The sequence below is a fragment of the Dipteris shenzhenensis genome, chromosome 11, assembly GCF_047967505.1.
Source record: "Dipteris shenzhenensis isolate YYH24624 ecotype China chromosome 11, Dip_SZ_1.0, whole genome shotgun sequence".
Lineage (NCBI taxonomy): Eukaryota > Viridiplantae > Streptophyta > Polypodiopsida > Gleicheniales > Dipteridaceae > Dipteris > Dipteris shenzhenensis.
In genome coordinates, this window is record NC_141606.1 from 4,895,404 (window position 1) to 4,909,539 (window position 14,136).

The 14,136-nt window shown below is 46.5% G+C and overlaps 1 protein-coding gene across 1 annotated transcript in view; it reads left to right on the top strand.

The window, feature by feature from the left end:
- LOC147896522 (uncharacterized) overlaps positions 1 to 13,828 on the top strand; it is a 149,549-nt gene extending 135,721 nt beyond the window's left edge. Inside the window, exon 14 of the mRNA XM_087381890.1 lies at positions 13,690 to 13,828. Coding sequence (XP_087238016.1) covers positions 13,690 to 13,828 — 139 coding nt within the window. The remainder of the gene's footprint in view (positions 1 to 13,689) is intronic.
- The last annotated feature ends 308 nt before the right edge of the window (positions 13,829 to 14,136 follow it).

Genomic DNA, 14,136 nt, shown 5'->3' on the forward strand with positions numbered 1-14,136 from the left:
CTATTTGGTCCTTGGTAGAGTGTTCAACGCCTCCTTTAAGTCCGGCACCCGCTATGCGTTCCACACCTGTGGCCTCCCTTTGGGTTCTAATTAGAGTTTCAGCTCCTCCACCACCTATAGATTATGAGGCACCTTCTCTAGCGGCTAGCCTCAAATCTTGCTCCGGTAGGAGCTAGTGATATTACAATGTTGATCACGGCTAGTAATGCCTATGACCTAGGTCTAGGGATGTCTAAACCCACCCGTGGATGAGGTTAGTGATGGTATTCCTTTATATCCTCTTCTGGGTCCTAGCCTAATGTCCGAGCAGCCCCCTTTCTCTTGAGTTTTCTAGTCTTCCTTCGTTGATCAAGGGAAGGATGTGACTCAGCTTTCTTGCAGGCAGGGATCTATGCCACTATGGGGCCGTGCTTGCCTCAAAGGAACTCTTTCTCTTCTTTGATTGATGTCAAAGCGGTAGAGTTTGTGCCCTCTACCTTTAGTAGTGTGGTTCTTGGTATTCCTATTGATAGGCATCATCTTTCACATGTGTGGGGATTCTTTCCCATATGAACTTTTCTCCTCTCCACTACTCTAGGAGATTTTTTAACTCATGAGGGAGGTGTTTCTATCACTAGGTTGGGTAAATTATTCCTTGCATGGCGGTATAGCTCATCGCCGTCGAAGATAGCTGATTCGTAATCAACTTCATCTAGGTGCATATATTGACATTCTATTTCTTAAGAAACACAAATTAGATGCTAGAGATTGTGCAAAGTTTGGTAAACTACTTCTTGGTCATACTTTTTGGTTGCCTGCTTTCAGCATTAGCAGAGAATATGCATTTCAGTTTCAGATTCATTTATTTCCCTTGTGGTTTGACATGGTATTATTATACCCTCTAGAGCACAGTGGATCATATCATTGATTGGGGGATGTAATGTTGGTTTTCTTAACCTCTATGCCCCCAACAATAAAGGGGACCATATCCTTTTCTTGAAGGAACTTCTCTCTTGGTCCCCAATGGCAGATTCATGGATTATTTGGAGTGATGTCAACATGGCGGAGTTGCCCTCAGAGAAAAAGAAGGGAAGAGAAGGTGGCATCCACTACTTGAAAGAGCAGCTGGGAATGCTTCCTTTTATTGTTCAGTGGCAGAAATGCTTGGATAGATAATGCCTTTCACACTTTACCTCATTCAAGGTTTGTCCTTGTGGTCAAATAGGAGGATGCAAATGTCTATCCATGAGTGGATAGACAGATTTTATGTTGATAATTGGGTATTAGAAAGAGGTGGCTTGATATCCATTTCACCAAGGGTTTCCAACTCGGATCACTTTCTAATGGTTATGACGACCCTCATTTGAGATGACGCTCTTCCAGTATCAGGATTCCAGATGCCTTATATGCAGAGGAGGGCTGATTTGGGTGTCTCGTATGCTAGGTGGAATGTCATCTCCTTCACATGTGGCAGCAGCCCTCTCTAATATTAGTGATTGCTACTATCACTAGTACCATGAGAGATGAGATCTTAGACATGAGATTGGCTTCGTCAGCAATTAGTAGCCTTGTAGAGGAAAGAGCAAAAACATGCTACATATGCTTGGATTCAAGAGCGCCTTGCTACTATAGCAAGGGTTTATGCACATGTTTTGCTAGATCAAGAGCAGAGTATGCCTTTCATGCACGGGAGTGAGAGGAAGAGTCAATAAACACTTCTTCTCTACTCTTGGCCCAAGACATGGTGGAGAAAGTGTGTCTCAGCTTATTGACTCTGACGGGGCTTTGTAGTCAGATCTTGATGCGGTCTTATATATAGCTATTGTTTTTTATGTCTTTTATTTTCAGCAAGTCCTTATACACCTACCAGAGATGATGCCAGATAGAAGTTTAGTAGGTATTCATGTATTGGGGAAACCATACATGGGAGTTTTACTTGATGCACCTTTCCTCAATCGATAATTTAGGACTCACTTCTTGCTCTACACAAGGGGGTTGACACCCTCTTTTGAAATTTCTTTTTGGAACATGATTGGGGACCATGATTTTGGGACTGTATTACTATGCCTGACTCACTTATAGTGGGTCTCATTCATCTATCCCAAAGGGTTATGGTTTTCCAATGGAGGCCAATCACTCTCTTGGGCACCTTTACTAAAGTTTTGGCCAAAGCTACAAGTTTCCGTTTGCAGTCCATTCTTCCATATCTCATTCATGATATGTAAATGGTCTTTGTGCATGGCCAAAGCATTTCTTATAATATCTTTTCATTTTGGGAGACTTATGATCCGGCTATGCAGATGGCCAAAGGCTAGCCATTCCACTCTTAGATTTTGAGAAAGCTTATGATGGAGTAGATTGGGTTTCTTGGAGGGTACCTTTCTACGTTTTGGATTTTCAAATGCTTGGATCAGAGGGGTTTCTTCTTTGTATAGATCAGCAGGTGCTTATTAGGGGGGACAATGGTGACAGATTTTAGGTTTCAAGATCAGTCCGATAGGGATGTCCCTTCCCTGTATGTATATCTGATTGAAGCATTGGTCATTTTTCTCGAATTTCAGGCTGACATTATTGGGCTGAGACTTTCCCCGAGGCAAAGATGAGGAGCTCTTGGACAGTCGCTTGTAGATGACACAACTCCAGAGACTCTCTTCTTTTAGGGCGGCCTTGATTTATGTTGTTCTGCAACTGGGGCAAATATCACTTGGAATAAATCCAATGCTTTCTTGATTTGTGAGAAGGACACTCCAGATTGGAGTGCTGGTTTCAGTTCTACTTGGATACAAAGGGGTGTCGATGTTAGGTACTTGGTCTGCCAGGTCGGCATGGGTTTCTCTCCTTTGCAACATTTTGCTCCTCTATGGAGAGTATCAAAAGAAAACTCCTCTTCTGGAGCTCAGCCATAGTTGCACGAAACGGCCGTTTCTTGCCAGGAAACGGAAACGGTGTTTCTTGAAAAAACACCGTTTCGTAATACCTTTTGTTTTTGGGGGTGGGTGTGGGTTTGTTTGTTGGGTGGCTTTGCGTAAGGGGGGGGGGGGGGGGGGGTTGTTTTGTTGGGGGTGGTTGGCTCTCTTTCGATTAATTTTTTTTTTGCCCTCTTTTGATTAAAACATTTTTCGCCGATTCGTCGCCTCATGTTGTCATTTCCGCCACCGCCTGTGCTGCTGCTCTCCATCCTGCTACTCTCCAACCTCTCCATCTTTGATTCCTGGGCCTTGGCACCCACATCTTACTCTCCTCTCCATCCGTCCATTGAGTAGGTTGCTCTCCACCCTACAGCCTGCTCTCCATCCTCTCCATCCTTTAGGCTGGCAGTTGCTCTCCATCCCTCCACTACCTCTCGTCTCTTACCTCTCCATCCTCCTTCTACCTCTCATCCTCCTCCTCTGACTCCTTCTACATCTCCATCCTATTTCACCTCCCCATCCTCCTTCTACCTCTCCATCCTCCCTCTCACCTCTCCATCCTCCCTTTCTTTTTTTTTTCAAAAAAGAGACTTCTATTAAGAAAGAAAGAAACTCACTAGAGCAAGCTCTGAGCGAAAATACAACATCATGAAATCATGAGGATAAATAAAAACCCCTCAAAGTGAGGTGGAAAACAACCAAGGATGAGGCTGAAAGTGCCACCTCAATCCTGTAGGAGTCTCAGAGAAGAAAGGAGAGTCCTTCCATTCCTTGAAGAAAGAAGCCCTCCTAGGTGAGGCTGCACGGGAGTCTCCCTGTATCCTCATCCATATGGCCATCAAAGTATGTACGGTGTTTGTCGAGATACTAGCCAGAGTGTGCAAGGGATGAACCTGAGTACCCTCCATAGCCTCTGTACATCTGGCCCTCCAGATATGCCAGGACGCTATGCTCGCTAAAATCTCCCAAGAAGTATCCATCGAGACATGTACATCTGTAAAAGGAAGGTGTGGTACCACATCCAACGAATAGGACTCAATCTGATGAGGTCGAACCAAAATGGCCCGAGAGGAGTCAAGTCTCTCATAGAATACCTGTAGCCCTGTAAGAGAAAGCCAAGCCACTGAGCCCCATGTCATAAAGAATTTGGAGTGGGCAAAGTGACTGAAAATCCTAGCTACTCCCATCCAAATCATCCTCGCCTGTCTGCAGTCCCATAAACAATGTTGAATAGTCTCCGAAGAAGAGAGGCAACGAGGGCAAGTAGGGTTGGCTGGATCTCCAAAGGTTCACTGCAATCCCACCATGGATAGAAAGCCAAAAGAAAAGAGTGATCTTTCTATTCCTGTGGGATTTCCAGAGTCTCCTCCAGAAGCACCTCTGCAGATCCGCAGTGATATCAAATGTCTCCCAATGGGGAACTCTGGAAGGTCTCCAACCTCTACCATTGAACTGAAATCTCCTGGCATTATTGACCGTCTAACAAAAGAAGGGGATGCTCTTCTCTCGATGCCCTGTGTCAATCCACTCCCACTCTCCAGGATCCCACTGCAAATACCTTATGGGAACTCCCCCGTAAAGCCAAAGCCTCCAAGACCCGGTGGAGAGAAGCCGGGGATCTGGGTCGAGGAACCACTCTGAATCTGATCCCTGCACCAAAAGACCTACAACCCTGATAGGCTGAAAAGCATACTCAAGCAAGATGCCCTCTGTGGATCTGAGCAATGTGCCACCATCCTGCACAGTAAAAACCAAAGCATCCTCCTGTGCATCTCGAAAGGCCAAAACCTGAAGCAAAACACCGCCTCTCGTAAAAGTACCTGCCCAAGTGGAGCAAGTGAGTGGCATATCATCTGTGTCTACCCACTCCTCTGTCTTGAGCTGCTGCAATTCGTCTTCTGAAAAATTGACGGTTCTCACGGCCAGTGGAAGTGGACGGAGATTGGCTGAATGGAGATCCATTCGCCAATCGAAGTGAAAAGGCCGATTCCAACACTGTTAAAGCTCCGTCCATGAAAATACTGCCCTGGACGCCCTGAAACGGGCATAGGAAGGAGGAGAGAGGAGAGGGTAGGAGAGAGAGGATAGAAGGGAGAGGGCAGACTGGGATAGGAGGGAAGGAGGGGGCGGGCTAGGAGGGAGGAAGGGGGCTGAAGGCGGGGAGGGAGAAAGAGGGCGGGGGAGAGGAAGGGAGGGGGGTTGTTAGGAAGGGAGGGGGCGGGGGGGTTAGAGGAAGGGGAAGGGTGGGAGAAGGGGCAGGGGAGGGCGGGGGAGGGAGGGGGCGAGGGAGGGGGAAGAGGGGGCAGGGGGGAAAAGGGGGGGGGCGGTGGAGGAGAAGGGGGCGGAGGGGGAGAGGGAGGGCGGGGGAGGGGAAGGGGAGGGAAGGGGCGGGGGGGCAGCGGGAGAGGGAGGGGGAGAAAGGGGGCGGGAGAGGGAGCGGGGGGCAGCGGGTGAGGGAGAGGGTGCGAGGGAAGGGGAGGGAGGGCAGTGAGAGGGGAGAGGGAGGGCGAGGAGGGAGAGAGAGGGGGCGGGTGGGCTGGCAAGGGTGGAGAGGGGGAGCGGAGAGGAGGAGGGAGAAGGGGAGGGGGCTGGCGAAGGGGAGAGAGAGGGAGAGGGGGCTGGCTGAAAGGGAGAGAGGGAGGGGGGGCAGCCAGCTCACGGGAGGAGCAGCAGCTCCTAGTTATATGCCCATACAGATTTCCATTCAAGGTCAGCTTGAACTTCATGGCTCTTGCTTGTCTGTCTAAGGAGATCTTTGGCCCTCCATCCTCCCTTTCAAACTTCGGATTGTGATAACTTCAAACTTGTTGGAACTTGGAACTTGGAACTTAGAACTTAGTTCATGAATGATGACACATGTTGATTGTTGAAGCATCATTCATGGATAATAGATGATACGAGATAGATCAATCATCATAGGAATTTAGAATCATAGAAGCATGCATGATGCTTCAAGTATAGATAATTGTATTATGTATGATTTGCACTCTATTGATAATTATATTACGTATAAAAAATAACTTTTTATACATAAATTATATCATATTGCCGTTTCTTCTGTTTCCATTTCGATGGGAGCCGGAAACTCCGTTTCTTCTATTTCTTTCGTTTCCATTTCGACTGGCAACTATGAGCTCAGCCAAACTTGACCTCGCTTCTAGGATTGTTGTTACGAGGTACTGCTGGACACGGCATGGTTTTATTTGTTGTTTTATGAGGTACTGCTAGACACGGCATGGGTTCCTCTCCTTCGCAACAATTTGCTCCTCTATGGAGAGTATCAAAAGAAAACTCCTCTTCTGGAGCTCAGCCAAACTTGACCGCGCTTCTAGGATTGTTGTTACGAGGTACTGCTGGACACGGCATGGTTTTATTTGTTGTTCTTGGTGCCGCTCTAGGGAGTGCATCACTTAGCTCAAAAGGCCTATAAGGAATTTTCTTTGGAGTGGTGGGCTAGATGGTTTGGCAGACACTAGAGCCAGGGTGGCTTAGGAGGCATTGCTCCTCCCCACATGGGAAGGAAGCCTCAATATCATAAATCCAGTCTTGTAGTGCAAGGCCTTGTTGTTCAAGGTGCTGGTCGAGGGGCTTTTACTAGGACAAGAACCTTGGAAAGATTTTGCATTTGATGCACTCAATCGTGTTCTCCTTCCATGAGTGGGGATTGTATAAATAACACTAGGTAGATTTTTACTTCATGCTATCTTAGGGTTCCCTCCTCCCCTCTTATGGTGGCTATCTTGAAATCTTAGGGTAGCTTCAGGAGAACTCTTTGGAGAGGTCCCCCTCCTCTCGCGAAGAGATTGATAGGTAGCATGTCGTATGGAATGGTAGTATGCTTGATGACATGGCATTCCACTTGTTGCTTTTCACTATATGCAATAGTCTGGCTTCCTCTCTGTGGGATCTTGGAAGGTTTTCAAAACCCTCCAGATGATTGTGAACTTCAATTAGTAAATCACCTTAGAGGAAGTGTAGGTAGAATTGAGCATGTGGTGTGGAATGGTAGTATGCTTGATGACATGGCATACCACTTGTTGCTTTCCACTACATGCAATAGTCCGGCTTCCTCTTTGCAGGATCTTGGAAGGTTTTCAAAACCCTCAAGATGATTGTGAACTTCAATTAGTAAATCACCTCAGAGGAAGTGTAGGTAGAATTAAGCAGATCAATGCATCCATATCCTTGGATTGGGTAATACAGATGGGAGGCCTCACTTATGCTATACTTGGCTTGGGGCCTTTATGAGGTTAGGTATATCACTTCAGGTCATAGGACTATGACGTTCAGATGGGGATGCACTTGGTCTTTGATGTTCACTTTGGAGGAAGGTTGTTCATGTCTTCAGATGAGGATATCCTTGTGGATGTTACATTTCAGCGTGTTAGGGTTTTAGGTCATGTAGAGCAATGTTTTTTGGCTTCAAAATGATATTTAGACCCTAACCCAAATTTCATTCCCTTGAGTTGGGACTGTAGGCAAGCGAGGATCAACTAGAAATGGATTGCTAGTCTATTGAACACTTTTGTTCCTTCTCCTTCATGACCTGGGACTTGGTGGTGGTTGGGCTCTCTTTTGGGGCTGTAAGTATTTTATGAGAGGCATGACTCTTCTTGGACTCTTGTTCCTTCTCCTTCTTCATGACCGGGGACTTGGTGGTTGGGCTCTCTTTTGGGGCTTCAAGTATTTTATGAGAGGCGTGACTCTTCTTGGTCTCTTTTGGTTCAACCACATTTAGTTGAGTTGTGCTCTTTGGATGTTGTTCCTAGCTCTCCTTATAGACCTGCATGTGCCTCAGTTTGGGAGATTCTTGTGAGAATTTCAGCGTGGCATATTTGTAGATGGAGATGCATAGAGCCTTTGAATGGCTCCCAAATCCACTCTTCACACACATTGGCCAGTATTTGGCCAGTTACGGTACACACCTTGATGGCCTTTTGGGTTAGCATGCAGGGGTCTCCGTGGGTGGCTTTTGCCGAGAGGATTGTTTTTCTTAGGGAGTGGAGTAGCTTCCTTTTTTCTCAAAGTTCCCTACAAGGTTGAGGTGGCACTTTCAGCCTCAACTTTGGATTGTTTTAGCTTTCTTGAATGAGCACAATATTTGCCCTCCTCCTCTCCTCGCCCCTTCAGCTCCCCTTCCCCCACTCTCCCGCCCCCCCCGCCTCCCTCCCTCACTTCTTCTCCCTCCCCTTCAGCTTGCCTCTCCCCTCCCCTCCTCCCTGCATCCTCACCCTTCTTCCTTCCTTCATCCTTACCCTCCCTCTACCTTCACCCTCTTTTTGGACCCTTCTCTGCCTTCACCCTCTTCCTAAACAGCTTGTTAGTTGGATGGTGCCCAACAGTGTTCGAATCGGCCTTTACACCCTGATTGGCAATGGCTCTGCCTTCAGCCAATCCTCATCCGCTTCCACCGGCCGCGAAAACCATCACATTCTCAAAAGACGAGTTGCAGTACCTCAAAAAAGATACAGAGCAGGAGAGCTCAACATCGCTCTTTGCTCGCATCCATGGGTCCCACCCTTCCAGATTACATGCCAGGGACTGGATGCTCGCTGCTTTACTCTGCAGGTGTGGGAGTACTTTTCCCAATTGACTTCACTCCTCTTGATAGGAGGAACTTTTTCCAAGAGAGGGATATCTCCACTACTAGGTTGGATAGAGTTTTTCATCGAGCCTCTTCCTCTCAGCGATGAGGATTGTTAGTTGGAACGTTTACGGAGATGCACCCAACCAACTTCATCCAGGTGTCAGTGGGGCCTCCATTGATGTCCTCATGATTTAGGAACACAAACTAGTCATACTTTTTGGTCACCCGCCTTGGGCACTAGGGAAGGTGCTTGTATTTATGTTTCTTCTTCTATGCTACCCTTGGTGATTGGACATGGGATCATAGTTCCCTTTAGAGCTTAGTGGGTCATTCTTTTGATTGGTGGGCGTAAGGTTGGTTTATTAAAGCTTTATGCCCCCAAAAGAGGGGACCGTGTCCTTTTCTGGAAGGAGCTGCTTTCTTGGTCATGCATTGCAGAGTCTTGGATCATTAGGGGTGATTTCAACATGGTTGAAATGTCTACAGACAAAAGAGGTGGTAGGGAAGGTGGCTTACACTCCCTAGAGAGAGCAGCCTGGGATGCCTTTCTTTTTCAGTACAATAGCAGAGATGCTTGGCATGATGATGCTTTTCACACTCGGTCACATTCACTTCTATTTTCTTGGTCGAACAAGAGGGTGCATATACCTATCCATGCACGGATTGACAGGTTTTATGTGGATGACTGGGCTCTGGACAAAGGTGGGACAATAGGCATTACACCTGGGGTGTCCACTTCAAATCATTTTCCAGTTGTTCTGTATGTCTCAGATCCTCGGGTGAGGAGTTGCTCTGCCAGTATCAGGATTCGAGATGCTTTCTACGCAGCGGAGGGCCTCACAAAGGCGGTTCTGTAGACTTGGGTTTCTCACATGCACGATGGGCTACTTTCCCCGATAGATATAGCAACAGCCCTCTCAGATATTAGCGACTTTTATCACTTAGTTGCTCGGTTCAGGAGAGGTGAGATTCTCAGGCAAGAGATAGGTATCCGCTAGCAGTTGGCTGCTCTTCAGAGGGAAGAGTAGAAGAGGCCTATAGATGCTTGGGTTCAGGATCGCCTTGTTGCAGCAAGGGCTTAGCAACATTCATTGTTGGACCAGAGAGTAGAGTATTTCTTTCATGCCAGCGAGTCTTTTTGGACCCATACGGGAGGTAGGGTCAACAAGAAGTCCTTCTCTACTCTTGGCCCCAGACATAGTAGGGAGAGCGTTTCACAGCTTGTTGACTCAGACGGAGTTTTATAGACACATCCAAATAGCTACAGATTTCTATCCCAACACTCAGGCCAGAGATGATGCTTGAGGTCTTATTTGGCAGCATTTACCTATATTAGTGACTGGAGATGTGATAGTCTCACTTGATGCACCATTCACCAACATAGAGTTCAGGACTGCTCTCTCTGCCCTTCACAAGAGCAAGTGTTCTGGTTCAGATGGCCTTATATCCTCTTTCTTTATTTCATTTTGGGATCAGATTGGGGATCGCATCACCTCAGTCCTGCAGGGCGTTTGGGACTCAGGTGAGATGCCAGACTCACTTACTGAGGGCCTCATTCATCTTATCCCTAAAGGGGGTTGCAAGAATTTAGTGTCGCCAGAAGTGGAGACCGTTCACTTTGTTGGGAAGTTTGTACAAAATCCTAGCAAAAGCAATCAGCCTACATTTGCAGCCCTTTCTTCAAGATCTTATACATGATATGCAGACAGGTTTTGTGCATGGCAAGAGCATCTTCGATAATATTTTCTCATTCTGGGAGGCTTTTAAATGGGCCATACATAATGGCCATAGGCTTGTCATTTTACTCCTAGACTTTGAGAAAGCTTATGATAGAGTACTCGGTAGACTGGGGTCTTTTAGACGGTATCCTCTCTCACTTTGGATTCACAGATGCATGAATCAAAGGGGTGTCATCTCTATACAGATCAGCCCATAGCCAGGTTCTCATTGGTGGAGTCAGGGGAGACATATTTCAGATTACTAGATCGGTCCGTCAGGGATGCCCTTTAGCCCCCTTTCTCTTTTTATTTGTGGCTGAAGCTATGAGCTACTACCTTAGAGCTCAAGCGGATATTATAGAGCTGAGTCTTCCGTTGAGGCAAGAGAATGAGCTTTTGGATAGTGAGTTGGCAGATGACACGGTTGTTTTTTGGATGCCACACCACATACACTCACCTCTTTCAGAACAGCCTTGGATTTGTTTTGCATTGCAGCAGGGGCCTATATTAATTGGAACAAATCCAATGGCTTTTGGATTAGTGATGAGGACACTCCAGACTGGGGGATTGACATAGGTTTCACTTGGATTTAGAGGGGTGATTCCATCAGGTACTTAGGATGCTAGGTTGGGGTGGGCATCTCTCCAGCACAGCAGTTTGCTCCCGTGTAGGAGAGCATAAGGAGGAAACTCATTTTTTGGAGTTCCTCTAGACTTAACCTTGCATCCAGAGTAGTGGTTGTAAACCAGGTACTATTGGCTACTGCTTGGTTTGTTTGCTCTTGTTGGTGCAGATCTAGAGGTTGCATATCTCAGCTCATGAGACCTGTCAGGAACTTTCTTTGGAGTGGGTTAGATGGCACCTCAGATGTGATAGCCAAGGTGGCTTGGGAGACCCTCATTCTCTCCACTGGGGAAGGAGGTCTCAATATTATTGATCTGAATTTTCAGTGTATGCCCTTGCTATGCAAATTTGTAGTGAGAGGTTTGATACCTGCTGGACAGGAGCCTTGGAAGGACTTTTTTCTACGCAGCATTTAGTCTTGTACTCCTTCTCACGGGGGAGATTGGATGGACAGCTCCAGTTGGATTTTTACTTCAGCCCATCTTAGGTCTCCCTCTTCCCCTCTCATGGCTTCCATTTTGAAAGCTTGGGGCAGCATCAGAGACACTCTTCAGAGAGTTACAACCTCCTCTCGCGAAGAAATAGACAGGCAGCCAGCTATGTGGAATGAATCCATATTGGATGAGCATGGAAGATCACTGGGCGTGTCACATCATTTGCCATGGTCTAGATGGGAGAAAGGACCTACGTCCAATGTAGGTGCCTGGAAGGCTTTTAGACAGCTTCCAAAAGATCAGAAACTCTTATCAGTTCGCCACCTCAGAGGGAGTGCAGTCAAGATGCAGCAGATAGAGGCAGCCATAGCAGCAAAGTGGATGGATACAAATGACTTACTGATCATAGAGTCCACTTGGTTGGGAGCCTTTTCGAGGACGGGTGTCCCTTTACAGGTCATTGCCTTGCGGGATGCATACGAGGAGACGCTTTGATGTTCAGTCGGGAGGCAGACTTCTCAGATCCTCAGATGATATTCTTTTGGAGGTTGCCTTCCAGGCCATTAGGATTCCAGGGTACATGAAGTGGGGCATGGATTCACACTAGTATCTTGATCTTGACCCCGTTCTCCTGGCACTTCGGTCTTGGAGACTCTGGTTATATGGTGGCTCTCCCATCAAGTTCTTATAGTGGGACCCAGGGGCATGGGAATGGATGATGAAGGGCACCGAGAGAAGAGCATACCCTTCTTTTGTTACACAGTTAGAAATGCCTGGAGATTTCTGCTTAGCAGTAGAGGGTGGAGGCCCTCCAGAGCTCCTCATTGGGATAGTTTTCATATTTCTGCAGTGGTGCATAAAAAACTTTTGGAGGAGGCTCTAGAAATCCCTCAAAAATAGAAAGATCACTCTCTTCTTTTGGCTTTCTATTCATGGAAGGATTGCAGTGAACCTGTGGAGATCTAGGTTTAGGGCCGACCCTATTTGTCCTCGATGCCACACAGCAGTTGAGTCAGTTCAGCATTGCCTTTGGGAGTGCAGACACACCAGGACGATCTGAAAGGGTGTTGCCATGATTCTTTGCATATTTCATAGAGCACCCTTCTTCATGACTTGGGGATTAGTGGCATGGTTATCTCTTACTGGACCTCATGTGTTTTTCGAGAGACGGGACTCAGACTCATCCTTCATTATACGACAACACTCTGTAGAGTCATGCTCTCTCTAGGATGTTCCTTTCACTCCTTTCAGAGCTGCTCATGCCTCAATAGACACATCTTGGGAGATTCTTGCATTGTAGCATCGCATATTTGGAGGCCTAGATGTATGGGGGTGATGAAGGGTTTATAGGTTCACCCGTCCCAGTCTATGGCCATACACACCGATGGCCATCTAGGCGAGCATGCAGGGATCCTCCAGAGCAGCTACAGCCAGGAAAGATACCTTTTTCAGAGTTTGGAGAGGATCTCCGTTCTTCTTTGAGACTATTTCAGGGTTGAGGTGGCATTTTCAGGATTTTTGTTAGCTGTTTTTGAGCTGTTTTTTCTTTCATGCATGTCATGATGTACTGCCATGTTTGAGCTTGCTCTTGCGGCTTTCATTCATACTTAATGAAGTAATATTTTTTGAAAAAAAAAAGAAGGGAAGAAAGAAGGGAGTAGGGGGAAAGAGGATTGTGGGTCTACGGATGGAGAGGGAGGGGAAAGAGAGGTGCAGGTGAAGGGGAAACAATGGCGTTTAGAGCAGGGGGAGTCTATGAAGTAGGGGGGCATTCCAAGAAGATCAAGAAGAGGCAAAAGGGAGTACAGTAGCTCCAAGGAGAGGGCCAGCTGGGGGGGGAGAAGGAGCAAACACGCCGGGCCAGAGAGAGGCTGAAGAGCAGTACAAGGCTGAGGAGGCAGAAGGGCTGGAATGTTGACAGGAGGGCATCGAGTGGGGTCATGTTAGGCTGGGAAAGGTCATTATGGGTTGAGTGTCGTCGCAAGGGAGAGGCAAGGGGGTAGGCTGAGAGGCAACTAAGCTGCCGTGCTGCTCAGAGAGTGGGAGAGGAGGCAGACAAGGATAGCGATAGGGGGGTTGAGCTTGTGAGTGGAGGGAGACCCATAGCTAAGCAGGGAGCAACATCCATATATATATATATATAAATGCAGTATAGTTTGCAAGATTACCCTAGTTTATAAAATGTTGTCATATGCACACTATATCACACATTGCATGATCAATTCTGATAGTTCTGCTGACTGCAGTTTGATTATTCATAATGTTGACAGTCATGTTATTTGCACAATGTTTGGTATCTCCTGCAGTTGCAGTTTGATTATTCATAATGTTGACAGTCATGTTATTTGCACAATATTTGGTATCTCCTGCATCTTTCTAAATAAAATTATAATTTTCCTAATGGTTGCATTCAAGTTCACAAGATTTATGCTGCGCAGTTTTGAAATCAATGAAGAAGTTCTTCCCATTATTGAGCTCTGTGGTCACGAGGATGTAGTACAGGCAATTGTATTTGATCCTGCATGCAAATTTTTGGTTTCTGGTAGCACAGACTGTACCTTCAGAGTTTGGTCCTAAGGTACAGGATTATCTGGATCTCCTGGAGGATGCAGTGCCAATTTATGTTTTGAAATCCATGATCACTTTTCTGAAAATGAGAATTCAAAGTAGTACAGCTAGTACAGTTGTCTTAGTCATACTGCCCATGAATTTTTGGCACATTTATAAAATATTCTACATTATATTTTTGGCCTGAGGCACAGCAAATTAATGGGTCCTATGAAAGGTTTTCAACATTCAATATGAAAGGTGTTATAATTTGAAGCGGGACAAATAAAAAGTGGATGTGATACTAATAGATCTTTATCTGAAATTGTCTGCCTTGT